The 15,069-nt window shown below is 38.5% G+C and overlaps 1 protein-coding gene across 2 annotated transcripts in view; it reads left to right on the top strand.

Moving 5' to 3' along the window:
* The window catches only part of RELN (reelin), a 558,168-nt gene that overhangs the window by 501,870 nt on the left and 41,229 nt on the right, over nt 1–15,069 (top strand). For both annotated transcript variants that reach the window (XM_054564075.1, XM_054564074.1), the window contains exon 47: nt 14,228–14,368. In XM_054564075.1, coding sequence (XP_054420050.1) covers nt 14,228–14,368 — 141 coding nt within the window. The remainder of the gene's footprint in view (nt 1–14,227; nt 14,369–15,069) is intronic.

The following is a 15,069-nucleotide window of genomic DNA, read 5'->3' as shown; positions in this document are numbered from 1 at the left end:
CACGTTGGATACAAAATAGATTTAAATGGAATCTATTTTGTATCAGTCACACTACTGTAAATATAGCAGTGAGTGGTATCATATAAATGAGGTATTTGCTATCATAAATGTGTCTTAAACTTAGTGTCTGCTTTTGAAATTTTACTTCAAACAGTATCTTGAAAATTATCACCTAGAGCATTTTTTATCTGAAAAAGAATTGTAAATACTTTATTCATTGTGTCTGTAAGAAATGATGGTAGTTTCGCTTCAGAGGGATAGTAAAAAGATAAATGAAAAAGAAAAGATATGATAGTTGCTTAATAAAATTGCCTGGTAAATGCAGGTAAGAAGTTAAGTCTAAATTATCTGTGTACTTGCAATTGTTAGAGTAAAGCAGAGAACTCACCTTGCTTGTTGGGATAGTGTTACATGTCTCTTTTCATCACCTGAGTAGGTGCTAAACATAAGAAAGTTGTAAAATCTTTATAGGAATTCCTGTTCCCTCCCAAAAAGTGGTAATCAGTTGCTGCCCTCACAAAAGAAGCAAAGCAACAAATTCAGTATGTTGAACAGAAGTTACAGTATGGGCTCATTATTGTTCTCTCGCCTCCCCACAAATGAATAATGAATAAATTTTCCTAGAAAATGACCATAAAATTCAACCATTCACCTAAGGACATAACTGTTCTTAGGATTATCAAAAATGGGATGGTTTCAGTTACTAGCAGCCCAGGGCTGCTCTACAATTGCTGGCTCAGAGGTACAAGACTATATTAACTGTCAGCACAGTTGCCAAGTTTAAATGAGATACGTGAGATTTTGTTGCTCATTAAAGGTATTGCGATGCATGAATTATTAAGACGATCTTAATAAGTAAAATAGAAAAATAAACCTCCATTAAGGCAGCAGTCTTTTAAGTCTTTATGCATTCTGTGAATTAATACCGAGCTACTTGGTAGCATTTTGCAAATAAGCAGCATTCTAAGATTTACTCCAGCAAGTCATATCCTCTTATGTCTTTAACTCAAGAAAAGTAATTATTCCTCATCTTTTAATCTATTTTTAATTGTCTTTTATATATACCCACAAGAATTTTGACCCTTTCAAATGATTTTTGAAAAATATAATGAACATTTATTTTCTCTTGCTATTGTATTGAAAATGTGCAGTTCGTTTATTATACTACTCTCAAAACTCACATTGTACAATGGTTTCAAAGTCAACACTGCCCTTTAGATAATCCAACTAGATTGTTTGGATAATTCAGAAGGAAATGTGTGTGGATGGAGCTCAAACCAGACATACTTCTTATCATGCTCTTTCATGTGCCAAAGATTCGAACAATGTACCAGACTCAGAGCACTTTTTCTCCAATACAAATTAAATATCTATACTTTATCTGCTCTTATATTCACTATTTATGGTGTTTCCTTGTTTTGTGTTGAACTTAGTGCTTCAATATCTGTGAACTGTTGAGACAGCAGTGTTTATGTTATCCGCCAGGACAGAATTGAGAATTTTAGTTTGTAGCTCTTCCTTATGAACAAACATGATCTGACAACTTAAAGCCATGTGCTGAATAGGATGTGACAATGTGCTAATTGTAGGTCTCTCCACTTACTCACTTGTAACCCAGTATTATTGGTACAATGGTGATAAGTCAACTGAGGTTGGTTGTCCAAAGATTAACATCAAACCATTAGCCAAACCAAGATAGCCAGTAGTCATCAGTAGTGATTATTCAACCATTTAGTCATTCATTAAACAAACATTTTTGAAATGTTTAATTATGTGCTAGTTCCATGTGAGGGGCTGAACTTATTCCTGCCTCAAGGAGCTTTTAGTCCAGGGGAAGAGGGAAATCCCCATTCATCACAAAGTAAATATAAAATTCAGCTGTGATGAGAAACGGAGAACGTCGCATGATGCTAAGACATTATATATCATTGAGAGGTTTACAATAGTCAAGAAAGTCAAGGACTGCTTTCTTGAGAAAAGATCATTGAGATAAGATATGAAGGATGCATTGGAGTTAAGTAGGTGAAAAGTAAGGAGAAGAGTGTTGTACACAAGGATAACAGCCTATAGTAGGAGGAAGCAGGTATTTGAGATACTGGAAGAATGGATCAGAGAGAGAAAGAAAGAGAGTGGAATGAGGTGTAGGATGGTGAGACCATGAAGATCACTGTAGGTTTTACTGAAGAATTGGAGATTTGTTATATGAACAATGAAAAGCCTGCGAAAGTCCTTGGGAATAGGGAGACATGATCAGATTTGCATTCAGAAAAGCTTATTCTAACTCGAGAGCAAATTGGGGAGGATAAGAGTAGATGTGAGGAGACTCTTAAACAGACAGCAAATGTTAGCAGCTTGGACTAAAGTGCAGCAGACATGAACAGAGTGGAGAAATTCAAGGGTAATGGCAATAAAATTGAGCTTAATGATGAAATGGATGTGGGAGGGTGAGGGAAAGGACATTATTGAAGATGACTCCCTGGTTTCTGAACTGTGAAACTGAATGCATGCTAGTGCTTTGCACAGGAAAAGGAACACTGAGACTGAACACAAGATATACCACTCTCTGCTCTCAACACTGTTATATTAAAACCTAAAGAAACTGGGGTAGGTGGAATCATTGCACATATTCCCCCCTGTATACACTGGTTAAGTTAGATCTTCCTGGAAGGAAAAAAGAACAGAAAGCATTGTGCTTTAGTGAAGGGTTCCAGCTTTTCAGCATGGTAAGCTTTTACACACGTCATTTCATGTCCCTAAGCTTCAGTTTCTCCAAAAGATGGAGATACTTTTAACATAAGATAATTGAGTAAATGTGCGTGGAAGTGTTTGGGACATTGTAAACATTTATTAAAATGTAAATCATTTTTATTTGTATAAGTTAACCACACAAGCAAGCTTATTTTCAGACTAAAACTTTAGTCAGATCAAGAAGTCTTCCTAAGAGCTAACCCCTGTCCTTCTCAGACTATTCCAAAAAATCCAAGAGGAGGGAAGACTCCCAGACTCCTTCTATGAGGCCAGCATCACCCTGATCCCAAAACCAGATAAAGACCCTACCAAGAAAGAAAACTACAGGCCAATTTCGCTGATGAACATAGATGCTAAAATCCTCAACAAAATATTGGCAAACCGCATCCAGCAATACATTCAAAAGATTATCCATCACGATCAAGTGGGATTCATCCCAGGGATGCAGGGAGGGTTCAATATACGCAAATCAGTAAACGTGATACACCACATAAATCAAAGAAAAGACAAAAACCACATGATCATCTCGATAGATGCAGAAAAAGCATTTGACAAGGTACAGCACCCATTTATGATCAAAACACTCAGCAAAATGGGAATAAATGGGGCATTCCTCAACGTAATAAAGGCCATTATGAAAAACCTACAGCCAATATCATACTCAACGGGCAAAAACTGAAAGCTTTCCCACTAAGATCGGGAACACGACAAGGATGTCCGCTCTCACCGCTTCTTTTCAACATCGTATTGGAAGTCCTAGCCACAGCGGTCAGACAAGAGAAAGAGATAAAAGGCATCCAAATAGGAAAGGAGGAAGTAAAACTATCATTGTTTGCAGATGACATGATAGTGTACATAGAGAACCCTGTAGACTCTACCAAAACACTCCTCAACCTAATAAGTGAATTTGGAAAAACAGCAGGATACAAAGTCAACATTCAGAAATCAAAGGCATTTTTGTACACCAGCAATGCAATAGAAGAAGAAGAAGAAATCAGGAAAAATATACCATTCGATATAGCACGAAAAAAGATAAAGTACCTAGGGATAAATTTAACCAAAGACACAAAAGACCTGTATGCAGAAAACTATACAACATTGAAAAAAGAAATTAAGGAAGACACAAATAAATGGGAGCATATACCGTGCTCATGGATTGGAAGAATTAATATCATCAAAATGTCCATACTACCCAAAGCAATTTATAGATTCAACGCAATCCCTATTAAGATACCAATGACGTATTTCACAGAAATAGAACAGACATTTCAAAAATTTATATGGAACCATAAACGACCTCGAATAGCCGCAGCAATTTTGAGAAAGAAACACAAAGTAGGAGGGATCACAATACCGGACATCAAACTCTACTACAAAGCCACTATACTCAAAACAATCTGGTACTGGCACAAGAACAGACCCATAGACCAGTGGAACAGAATAGAAAGCCCAGAAATAAGCCCAGGTCTCTATGGACATCTAATATTCGACAAAGGGGGCAGAAGCATAAAATGGAGCAATAACAGCCTCTTCAACAAATGGTGTTGGGAGAGCTGGATGGCTACATGCAAAAAATTGAAATTGGATCATCAGCTGACACCATACACAAAAATAAACTCAAGATGGATCAAAGACTTAAATATAAGTCGCAACACCATCAAAGTCCTAGAGGAGAACATTGGCAGGAAACTCTCAGATATCCCACGCAGCAATTTTTTCACTGATATGTCTCCTAAAGTAAGGGACATAAAGGAAAGAATAAACAAGTGGGACCTCATCAAAATAAGAAGCTTCTGCACGGCTAAAGAAAACATCAGCAAAATGAAAAGGGAGCCAACCATTTGGGAAAATATATTTGCTAATGATACATCAGATAGAGGTTTGATCTCCAAGATATACAAAGAACTCACTCGACTTTACTCCAAGAAGACAAATGATCCAATCAAAAAATGGGCAAAGGACCTGGGCAGATGCTTTTCTAAGGAGGAGATACAGAGGGCCCAGAGGCATTTGAAAGGATGCTCTGCATCACTAGCCATCAGAGAAATGCAGATCAAAACCACCATGAGGTACCACCTCACACCGGTCAGAATGGCCATCATAAACAGATCCACAAACAACAGGTGCTGGCGAGGCTGTGGAGAAAAGGGAACCCTAGTCCACTGTTGGTGGGAATGCAGACTGGTGCAGCCACTATGGAAAGCAGTGTGGAATTTCCTCAGAAAGCTGAAAATGGAACTGCCTTTTGATCCAGCGATTCCCCTGCTGGGACTATACCCTGAGAACACCAAAACGCCAATACAAAAGAACCTATGCACCCCAATGTTCATAGCAGCACAATTTACAATAGCCAAGTGTTGGAAGCAACCTAAATGCCCATCAGTAGGTGACTGGATCAAAAAATTATGGTACATATACACAATGAAATACTACGCAGCAGAAAGAAAAAAAGAAGTACTAAACTTTGCGACAGCATGGATGGAACTGGAGAGCATCATGCTAAGCGAAATAAGCCAGGGGGCGAAAGACAAATACCATATGATCTCACCTATAAGCGGAACCTAACCAACAGTGCAAAGAAGCAAGGAAAATATGACCAGCAACACTGAAAGAAAAAGAAATCAACAGAGACAAGAGGGAAGGGGAGGACAGGGAAAGGGAAGGGAAGGGGAAAGTCAAGGAACATATAGCAAGGACTCATGGACAAAACCAAAGGGGAAGAGCTGAGGGAGGGAAGGTGGGAGGGGGCAAGGGAAAGAGGTGGGGGGAAGGCAGAGACAAATGTATTTAAAAAGTAAATAAATTAATAAAGAAAGAAAGAAAGAAAGAAAGAAAGAAAGAAAGAAAGAAAGAAAGAAAGAAAGAAAGAAAAAGAAAAGAAAAAAAAAAGTCTTCCTAAATTAGCTTAACCAGAGCAAGCCCATGGTAATGGTAGGACACTATGTGAAGTTTCTCCTCTGTAGGAGGTTAGAATATGATTGAGGAAAATGAGAAATATACCCAACAAACAACTAAAAAATAACACAGAAGTATGTAATTTAGAGCTTCCCTAAGGAATGGGCTAGAAATGCTGTAGGTATTAAGAAACAGAAGACAGTGCTGAATGCCAGAGTTAGCGAGGGCTTTGTGGAAGAAGTGGGCCCTCAAAGGATGGTGAAGAATTTGATTAGTAAGGGGAAGAACACTTTAAATGAAAGAAACTGTGAACAGGGCACAGAGCCTAGGTGGAGCACAGGTAGAGCACAGGAGCTGCTGAGAGGAGCAGAGGGCTCATATCTGGAAGCTGTGGCAAGTTGTTAGTGGAGTTGGGTTAACTTATAGCAAGTTTGAAGCAAGTCACAGGAGCTTAGACTTGCAGGAAAAATGAACTATGGTGGATTTTTCAGCTAAGAATATTCTTCCAAGGAAAAAAGTTGAGAGAACAGAGACTCAAGTAAGAGGAAAGTGGCAAAGCACTGTGATAATGACTATACATGAAATAGCAAGGGTCTGTGCTGCAGCCCACATGGAGGGGATGAGGCGGATATTACAGGACATTTCAAAGAAAGAATGGTTAAACTCAGTAACAGTTTCCTCTCTATTGCACACATGAAGAGATGACTCTACAGTTTGAAACCTGAGAGAATGGTAAGAAGTGGGATGAGAGTTAAAGTTGATTCCAGGAGGGACAATATGGCAAATTCAATCAACAGATGCTGAATTGAATACCATAGCTGGAATTACAAATGCAAATATCCATTTGACAGACATATGAAAATTGGAAACAAAGAAAGGTAAATTTTGGAGGCGTGAGCATAGAGATGATATGCAATGCTATAAAATAGCATCAGCTCTCCATAGGAGAGCATTTAAAAAAAAAGAAAGAAAGGATCCCTCAATTTAATAGAATGATTGGAAATGACTATTGAAGAAATTGAGAGGATGTTGTCAGAGAGGTAGAAGAAGTCAGAATAACGAGATATCCGAAAGTCAAATGAGAAGAAACTGACAAACAGAAAGAGGTGTTCATTGGTGACAAATGCTGTATAGAGAATTATGAAGAAAAATGGTCCACAATAAATTTACTAGAATTTTTAAGGAAATAGTCGGTGACCTTCAAAAGAACAGTTTCAGTAAAGCACTGAAAATATATACAGCTTGTCTGGCCCCAGAGGCCATGGACTTCACCACTATATTAGTACTATAAATATTTCTTGCTTGCCTAGAGATATGGTCACAGGAGACATAGGAAGGGAGAAGGCTAAGAGCTCTTGCGAGAGGCTGAAAAAGAAGATAGAAAGATGCCAAAAATCAATTTCATAGCCCTTAATCTGAACCTGCCTACTTTTCTTTACTAACCCCAGACTAAAAATAACAGGTGGCTCAAGTGGCACGGGTCCTTGAAATGTCACCTGAGAACCAGGGTGAGTCAATGGAAGGGCAGGTAACTCAAATCCACCCAGAAAGGTAGAGGGGGGAGCTGCCACTGGAAGGCTCAGGTGTGACTTGGCTATTTTAAGTCGCAGTTTTAACATGATCCATTCCCTTCTACTATCCCTAATGACCTAGCTGATGCCAGAGTCTTTAAAGATTAACTACAACACTTTGAAAGCCAGGTGGTTTTAACCACAGCATGGAACATACTTAATGTTTGCAGGAAGTCCAAGGGAAAGTGATAAGCACATGAAAGGGCAAGAAGATTGTGGAGCAACTGGGGTGGTGAGATGGGGATGAAGGAAGCTCTACAGCGTTTTGCAGATAAACAAATGGCAGGGGGCGGGGGAGGGGATATTTTTCAATGGTATTTCCATCTACTATAACTACAGACAAAGAAAAGGTCTTATTCAAAGAAAACCAAATATTTAAGCACAGTGTTTTCTGAGCTCATCATGGAGAAATATTCAAGAGAATTACAAGTTTATTTTTTGAAGGAGAAATTCTTTAAACGGTCCTGGTATTTTTTTTCTCTCCATTGTTATGTTTAACTTAAGAATATCTTTTGAAAGACTTTTGGCAAGCGTTCACATTACTGAACATCTTGTTAAAATTTTTCAATCAAGTCAAGGAAGCCTTGGAATTCTCTTACCTATCCATCTTTTCATGCATTATTTTGATACTTTGAGCATTGCTACTGTAACTTTACCAAATTTCTTCTGGTCATTTAAGATTACAGAACATAAAATAATTTTATCTGGTGTAAACCATGAGTACCATTGATTTTCACATACTGAATATATTAATATTATTTTGGAATTATATTAAAACAAATTAAACCTATTTCCATTTCCACTACAACAGAGACTAAAACTATTTCCAGAAATTCTGTATTCCCTCTAAGCTTTATCAGTTGTCAACCTTGTTGCCAAAGTTTTATCAGAGAATTTGAGATTTGCTGTACTTGGGACATATTTATATGTATAGATTCTTAAGAATTCTTAAGATTGTTTTAACAATAAAGTAACTTACTTGTAAAGTAAGTTACAAGTAATTCCCTTTATTTAAAAGATGGGCCAGTGTATTTGATACCTCAGTGGGCTTACTCAGAACACTGTAGTTTTAATTATCATTACTGATTATAATTACCAGCAAAAATAATAAAATCTTATCTTACAAAAAAAAAAAAAAGATAGCCATTCTCTTTTATTATAATCCTCAAATCTAAATTTTACAGTGAGTATGAAGTGACCACAAATTATTTTGGCTCATATTTATCTATTTTACACCTAAACATTACAATACAAAATTACAAAATTTACAAAAATTACAAAATACAAACAGTACAAAATTAAAGAGAATAGTAAACTATACTTTCATTTAAGCATCATGCAGTTTCAACAATTATCAATTCAAGACCAACCTTGTTTCATTAATAGAACCACTCACTCTGACCCCCATTTTGAAGCAAATACCAGACATATTATTTCAGCTGTAAATATTTTAGAATATCTCTAAAAATGAATTTTTAAAAAACATAACTGTGATATCAATATCACACCTAAAAGTTAATAATTTTTATTCAGTACATGCTCAGCATTCAATAATCAAATGTCCCTGTATGTCTCATAAAATGTGTTAAAGTTTTTTTCAAATTAGGTTACAAATCAATATAATTGCTTGATATGTCTCTTAAGTCTCATTTAACCTGGAGATCCCCCTGCCTACCTTTTAAGATGAGGAATAAAACACAGGAAAGTTATGTGATTTTCCCCACAGACACACAAACAGTGGCCGAACCAGGATTACAGCAAAGTTCCCGTTGGTTCTCTGTCAAGGAAAAAGAAAGGCCATGTGGGGCAGCTCCTTTACGTTCTTCCAGTGCCAACTCTAATGTGCTTTCCACCCCGGTTCCAGAGAGATACCATGAAGGACCTAGGTCACCTCATTAGCGTACCTGACCTTTACCACATTTGGGGTCATAACCTGTAGTCCAAACACTTTCTCCTCTCATGACAGTTTTCAGACCTCAGTGTATTTAATAAGACGTTTAGGAGAAAGGAAAATTAAATGGCAATATACATTCTTTCATGGTCAGATCAATGTTATCTAAAAATGCTACAGTCATTTAGCCTCCTATAAATTCCTAGTGTTAATTATAATCACCAAGATAATTTTCTACCCAAAGATCTCAAATGCCTAAATTAAGTGCTCCCTGCCTGCTGCCAGCTCTGTGGTCTTCCAGCCTGTGCCTCCATCCAGGACAACCAGGTTTCTCAGTAACACATCAGCTACAGCAATAGTATGCTAAGTCAGGAGTGGGGTCTGGATTCAGTTCTAAAGTAAACAACTGTAGACACCCCCTTACTTGATTGGCATTCTCAATACCTGTGAAGTGAATCAATTGTACAAAACCATTTCTAAAAGTCATCCTCACCCCAAAGTGTGGCTTCCTTCCTCTGTTCATAGCTCAGTGTTGTCTTCATAAAGGTCTCCCTCACAGCAGAGACTCTGTCCTTTGTCAGGCATCCCACCCTGGCAGAACCTTTCACCATAATTAGTTCTTTCACACTCCTGGTACCAAAGTTCATACTTCCTTTCCAGAGCCTGCTTTTTCTCTAGATCTTGTCTATAAGTCATGGGCTGTGACCCTCTGTTCAATTGATCTGAGCTATGCTTTTTCACAGGTACATGCCTGTGAGTAGAATTCCTGAGTCATGTGGTGGTAGCCCTCTGTTCAATGTTTTGAGAAACTGACAACAGCTACGCCATTTTACATGCCCACCAAGAATGTATTTAGGTTCACCTTTTTCCACATCATTGCCAGCACTTGTTACTGCTATTTTTTTATCATAACCCTCCTAGAGGGTATGCAGTTGTGTCTCGTGTGGTTTTGATTTCAATTTCTCTAATGGCTAATGATGTTGAACATCTTTTCATGCATTTATCGCTCATTTATGTATCTTCTTTGGAATATTCTCCACTTTTCTCTAACACAAAGAAATAGGATAATTGAGTATATTTTATGCCAAATATAAAAGCAGTATCTTGGATAAGGCAAATATAGGACACATTTTGAAATGGAGCAGACATTGCAGAGCCTGTAACTCAAAAACAGAGGGTCACAGGCTTCAGCCATGACATTGACTTGCAGAAGTCAAGGTAGACAGACATGTGTGTCCACACAGCATCAGCGTACACAGCCTTCTATAGCTAAACAACTCCTCACACCCAGGGGTTGTGGTAGGTGAAGGATTATTCTGTAGAGATTGAGATAGAGCTTGGAGGGATTTACTGAATGGGAATACAAAGTAACAATGAACCAAGAAATCCTTGCCTTGTCTCAGTTTTGTGAGTGAATCAGTGTGACTGAGGGCAGTGGCCTCAACCTCTTCTTTGGTAGAGGGGGAACGTTGGACTTGGTTTTCTAAGTATTTTACATATCTCTTTGAGAATAAAGGAAACATCAGGAAATAGTGGGAAGGTTAAAAAATATATGTATGGCTCTCTATCAAGGACTTTTCTCCTGATGATGATGATGATGATGATGATGACGGTGATGGTGGTGGTAAGAACTTCTTAGATAGATTCAGACTCTCTAAAGTGAATGTGTTTCAAAACCTTAAAAGGTTCAGAAGAAAGGTCTGGGGAAAAGAAAGTTTCCCAGGGAGGGCAGTGGTAGAAACCACAGTGTTTCCAGGGACATTTTTTAACTGCTTACCAATGGGTGTTTATTTATAAAACACCACTTAGGGGCACTTGCTACATGCTATAGATGGCGAGGAAATTATATAAATTCAGAAAAGAAGCAAGAGGAGACATTTCAAGGATATGGAAAAGAGGAAAAATCTGTTCCAAGACCATTTTCCTCCCAACTCCAAGAAGCAGCAGCTGGTGGTGGCCGTCATTATAAGGAAGCCTCGGGATAAATGATGACGCCTGCCAAGGGACTTCAGATACTCGTAGGTCATGGAAAACATGAGCTAATTAATTACCACAACACCCTTGTGAGGTGGGAAATAGCATTTTCCTAGGTTTACGGATGGGGAAGTGTCAGCACATAAACATAAGTGATTTGGCTCCTTTACACGGTGAAGTTGTGACAGGGCTGGGAATAAGATGTCCTGGCATTTCAGCCTCCAAACTTCCTTTCCTTTTTCACAGCTGCAGGGCTGGAGAACAGCTCAATTGTGATACAGCACAGCTGAGAGGTAGCCCTGGGGCTAGGCCCCTCTGCAGCCAGACAGCTCTGCTCTATTCCTCAGCGGTGTGCCCTCTGTGCTCTGCCGGCGCATCTTCGGTGTTTCAGCTCAGCCAGGGAAGGAGACACGGTCTTCAGTGGAAAGGGAAAATGCACTCCCAGACATTCATTTTTAATTTCTACTCCAATTCATTCTCTTAGTGAAAATATTTTCTTTTCCTATGTAATAATATTTGGTAGCATACGTACTCCTGTTTTATGGTTACATAACTACCAGGTGTAGTTATTCCCAAGGATATAAAATCATCACATTTGAGATGGGGACTTAAAAATCATCTAATTTAACACTCTCATTATATATGTTAAGTTACTCACCATGGACATAGAATTTACTAGTACCAGAGTACAGGTCAGAACCCTTGCTTCAGAATGTCATGACTAGAAGTGTCCATAAATCTGTCAACCCCAACAATGCATCTGGCTTTTAAATCTTCTGTACAGTCTCTTTGTTAAGCAGCTGCCCAGTGGTGATTAAACACAACCAACGATTAGAAAGCCACCACCTGCTTGGCAACCCTTGTCACCTCCCAATGACAAAAAAGTACTCCCTCCCCTTTAACATCAAATCACTGCTCCCTCGATAGTGACCCCCAGCCCTTGCCCATCCACCTACAAGACATCACTTATTTTATTCTTCCTGGCCATCTTTGTTACTGTTAAATTAATATTCTTTCAGTAAATGTTTATGAAGCACAATCTATAGGAGTCGCCAACAATAAAGTGATAAATAAGAAGAATAATCTAACAGAGGAAATGACACATAAATAGATGCTTTTCATACAGGGTGATATGGCTTTGATGGAGCATGTATAAAACATTAGAGGATCAAGGAAATTTTATTACTCCCTGCTATCTATAAGCCCTGAAGATACAAAACAGTATTCCCCAAAGGAATACAGAGATATTCCCTGCCCTTCAGAAGCTTATGGTCTAAAGAAAGACAGAATAGACATATGTTTTGACTTGTTATCAGAATTCAAGTGATGATGTACTATGGAAGTATGATAGTCCACTATGTTATTTGTAAGACGTTGCTGAACATAAACAGGCATAGCTATTAATAACCTTAGTCACTAAAAATTAAGTCATCAGCAGAGCCACTGAATCACACAACTCCAGGGGCCTTCGTCACGTGATTTCCTGTGAGAACCGTAGCCCCTAGAGACCAGCTCCTGCACCTACAGAGCACCTACTAACTGCTGGGCCCTGTGCACTGAGGGTATCAAGGAGAACAAAACAGTTGTTAACCACTCCCTTAAAACTTACTGTTCTAAGGACCAGACAGACATTTAAGAAATGCAAATGCAAATAAATATATGACTACAACTGTGCTCAATACTATACAAAGAAAAGAATAGTTTGCTATGGAATAAATGTAATTTTGAAAGGGATCAGAAAGAAAATGTCTCTATGAGTGCCTTGCATTTTCTCTCAGACCTAAAGGACACACGGGATTAATCAGGCCAAGAGAGGAAAACTATGCAGGCAGAAGGTGGAAGATTTGTGAGCTTTGGGGACAGAGAGAAGCGGCAGTGCTCCAGAAGTGAACAGCCAGGATGAGGGACTAGAGCAGAAGGCCTGCCTCATGCTGAGCCTCGCAGGCCAGAAGGAGTTTGGGGTTGAACTTAAATGCCGTAGGGTGTGACAGGAGGGAAATAGGTAGACATTTCTCTACTGGGAGTAATGCAAGGGCTGGTGAGCAAGAAGGATTGTGGATAAATCTGTTAGTGCTAGCATATCTAACTGAACTATTTATTTTCAGTGTGAAGATTTTAATTCTGATCTGTTTCTTTTCTATTTTCTAGACTTAATAGAAGTATTTATAGTTAGAAAGTATGAAAACCTTGCTGTTGTGTAGTCTTTTGTCCTGCCTAAAACATACATATATCTCAGTCAAGTATTTAACAACCTGTTAATAACAAACACATATGAGTCCATAAAACAAAACTAGTTCTGGCTGATTATTTCCTCTCTGGGTCTTGAATGTTCCAACTCACTTGAGCCGCAGGCATTTTTTGGATTTTACTGCCATCTAGTGTCTCTGAAAACGTAAGTTTATTTGTGTTTCTGAATTAGACACTCCCTGTAACTGTACAACTGAGCAAATACATTTCTGCTCCTGGAATGAGTGAGTGTCTGTTCTGGTTTTATTTATATTGCATTTAAGTCTATATAAAATAAGTCTTATTTTTAACCCTCTCTCTTCTATCTGTCCAATTATCTAGGGTTTCACTGATTCCTCTGATTTACACTCCTACTGTTCCTTAAGACTTTCATTGTGAAAAGGCTTCACAAATGTCTTGGGAGGTAGACCAGCATGCCCATTGCACAAAAGTGTCCGGCCTTAGGGAACAAGTAGGAGTTGAAATCCAACCTCTGTCTTCATTCCAAATCAAATGCAGGGGGGCTATGCCTGCTCCAGGACCAGCATCTTCTCCTAATTTGCAAATGTTAAGTTAGCAGCAGGCTGAGTCACTCCAGAGCGGTTCCCATGCCAAATTTAGGGCTCACTCTTATCCTGAGGCTACTGGTGTTAGGACTAGTTTTAGTTTCTGTTTCAGTCTGTTTTTACAAGGCTCACAAAGATCATTGGCCTAAAATATATTCTCAGGCTACTGCAGTTCAGTTTGGTTTGGTTTTATTAATCAAAGTTTTGCAGCAAATATTGCAATAATGCACTCTCTTCAGAACACAAATGGGGATGTCCAAGCATTTGTTTTAACAGTCCTCCATGCACTTGTTCAAATGTACCAGAACACATCTTTTTCACCACATCCTTTATAGTAATTCTCTTTTTCTTCCAAGGTCCCAAGCCACTCGTTTCCGTTGGCATCAACCAGCTCCTTTTGACAAGCAGCAGACATGGGCAATAGATAATGTCTATATCGGGGATGGCTGTGTAGACATGTGCAGTGGCCATGGAAGGTGCATGCAGGGGAACTGTGTGTGAGTAGACTTGTTTTCTTCCTTCTGCAGAAAGTTCCTGACTCACATTCCAGCCAGGAGATTTTTCTGAAACTGGTTTATTAATCACTCCCAAGCTACCTTAGGTTATACATTTTTCCTAAAATCTGATACTGAGCTTACTATGAAGTTTATGGCGATTATATCTTCATTGTTGCTTGGAGATTAGAAACTGAACAATGGCTGTCTTGTCAGGAGAAGGCTGAATTGTAATTGACTGTATTTTATTTCCTTCTGTGTTTCTGCAATACAACAGAGCCCTGAAAAGGACATCAGAAGAGAGAGGTTCGGGAGTGCAGTATATTCTGACCAAAAATAATACATTAGTATTTTCCTCACATAGGTCTGAATATACTCATATGTAATTATATGCATTTCTTGTGGTTTAATTGATACTGCCGTGTTGTTTGCATAAGAAAGTATATAAATGCTTGATCAATTTACCAGGCATATTTAATAAAGAAGCCTAGTATTTTACTTTTAGAGATCCTTGGCATCTTTGGAAGGATCTAAATAAGGTGTGTGTGTCACTGTGTGTGTGTGTGTGTGTGTGTGTATGTGTTATGTACTACATGCCTCTGTGCTTTATTTTCAAAGATTATGCTGTTCATTGAGGTCATTTGAATGAAGATGCTGAGAGAGAATTCCTAGCTCCTCCTTCACTAATCTTTACACACCTGGGA

Source organism: Pteronotus mesoamericanus, unplaced genomic scaffold (assembly GCF_021234165.1).
Source record: "Pteronotus mesoamericanus isolate MK-2021 breed Mesoamerican mustached bat unplaced genomic scaffold, CSHL_Meso_final scaffold_85, whole genome shotgun sequence".
NCBI classification, from domain to species: Eukaryota; Metazoa; Chordata; class Mammalia; order Chiroptera; family Mormoopidae; genus Pteronotus; species Pteronotus mesoamericanus.
This window is presented reverse-complemented; position numbering and strand designations above follow the sequence as displayed.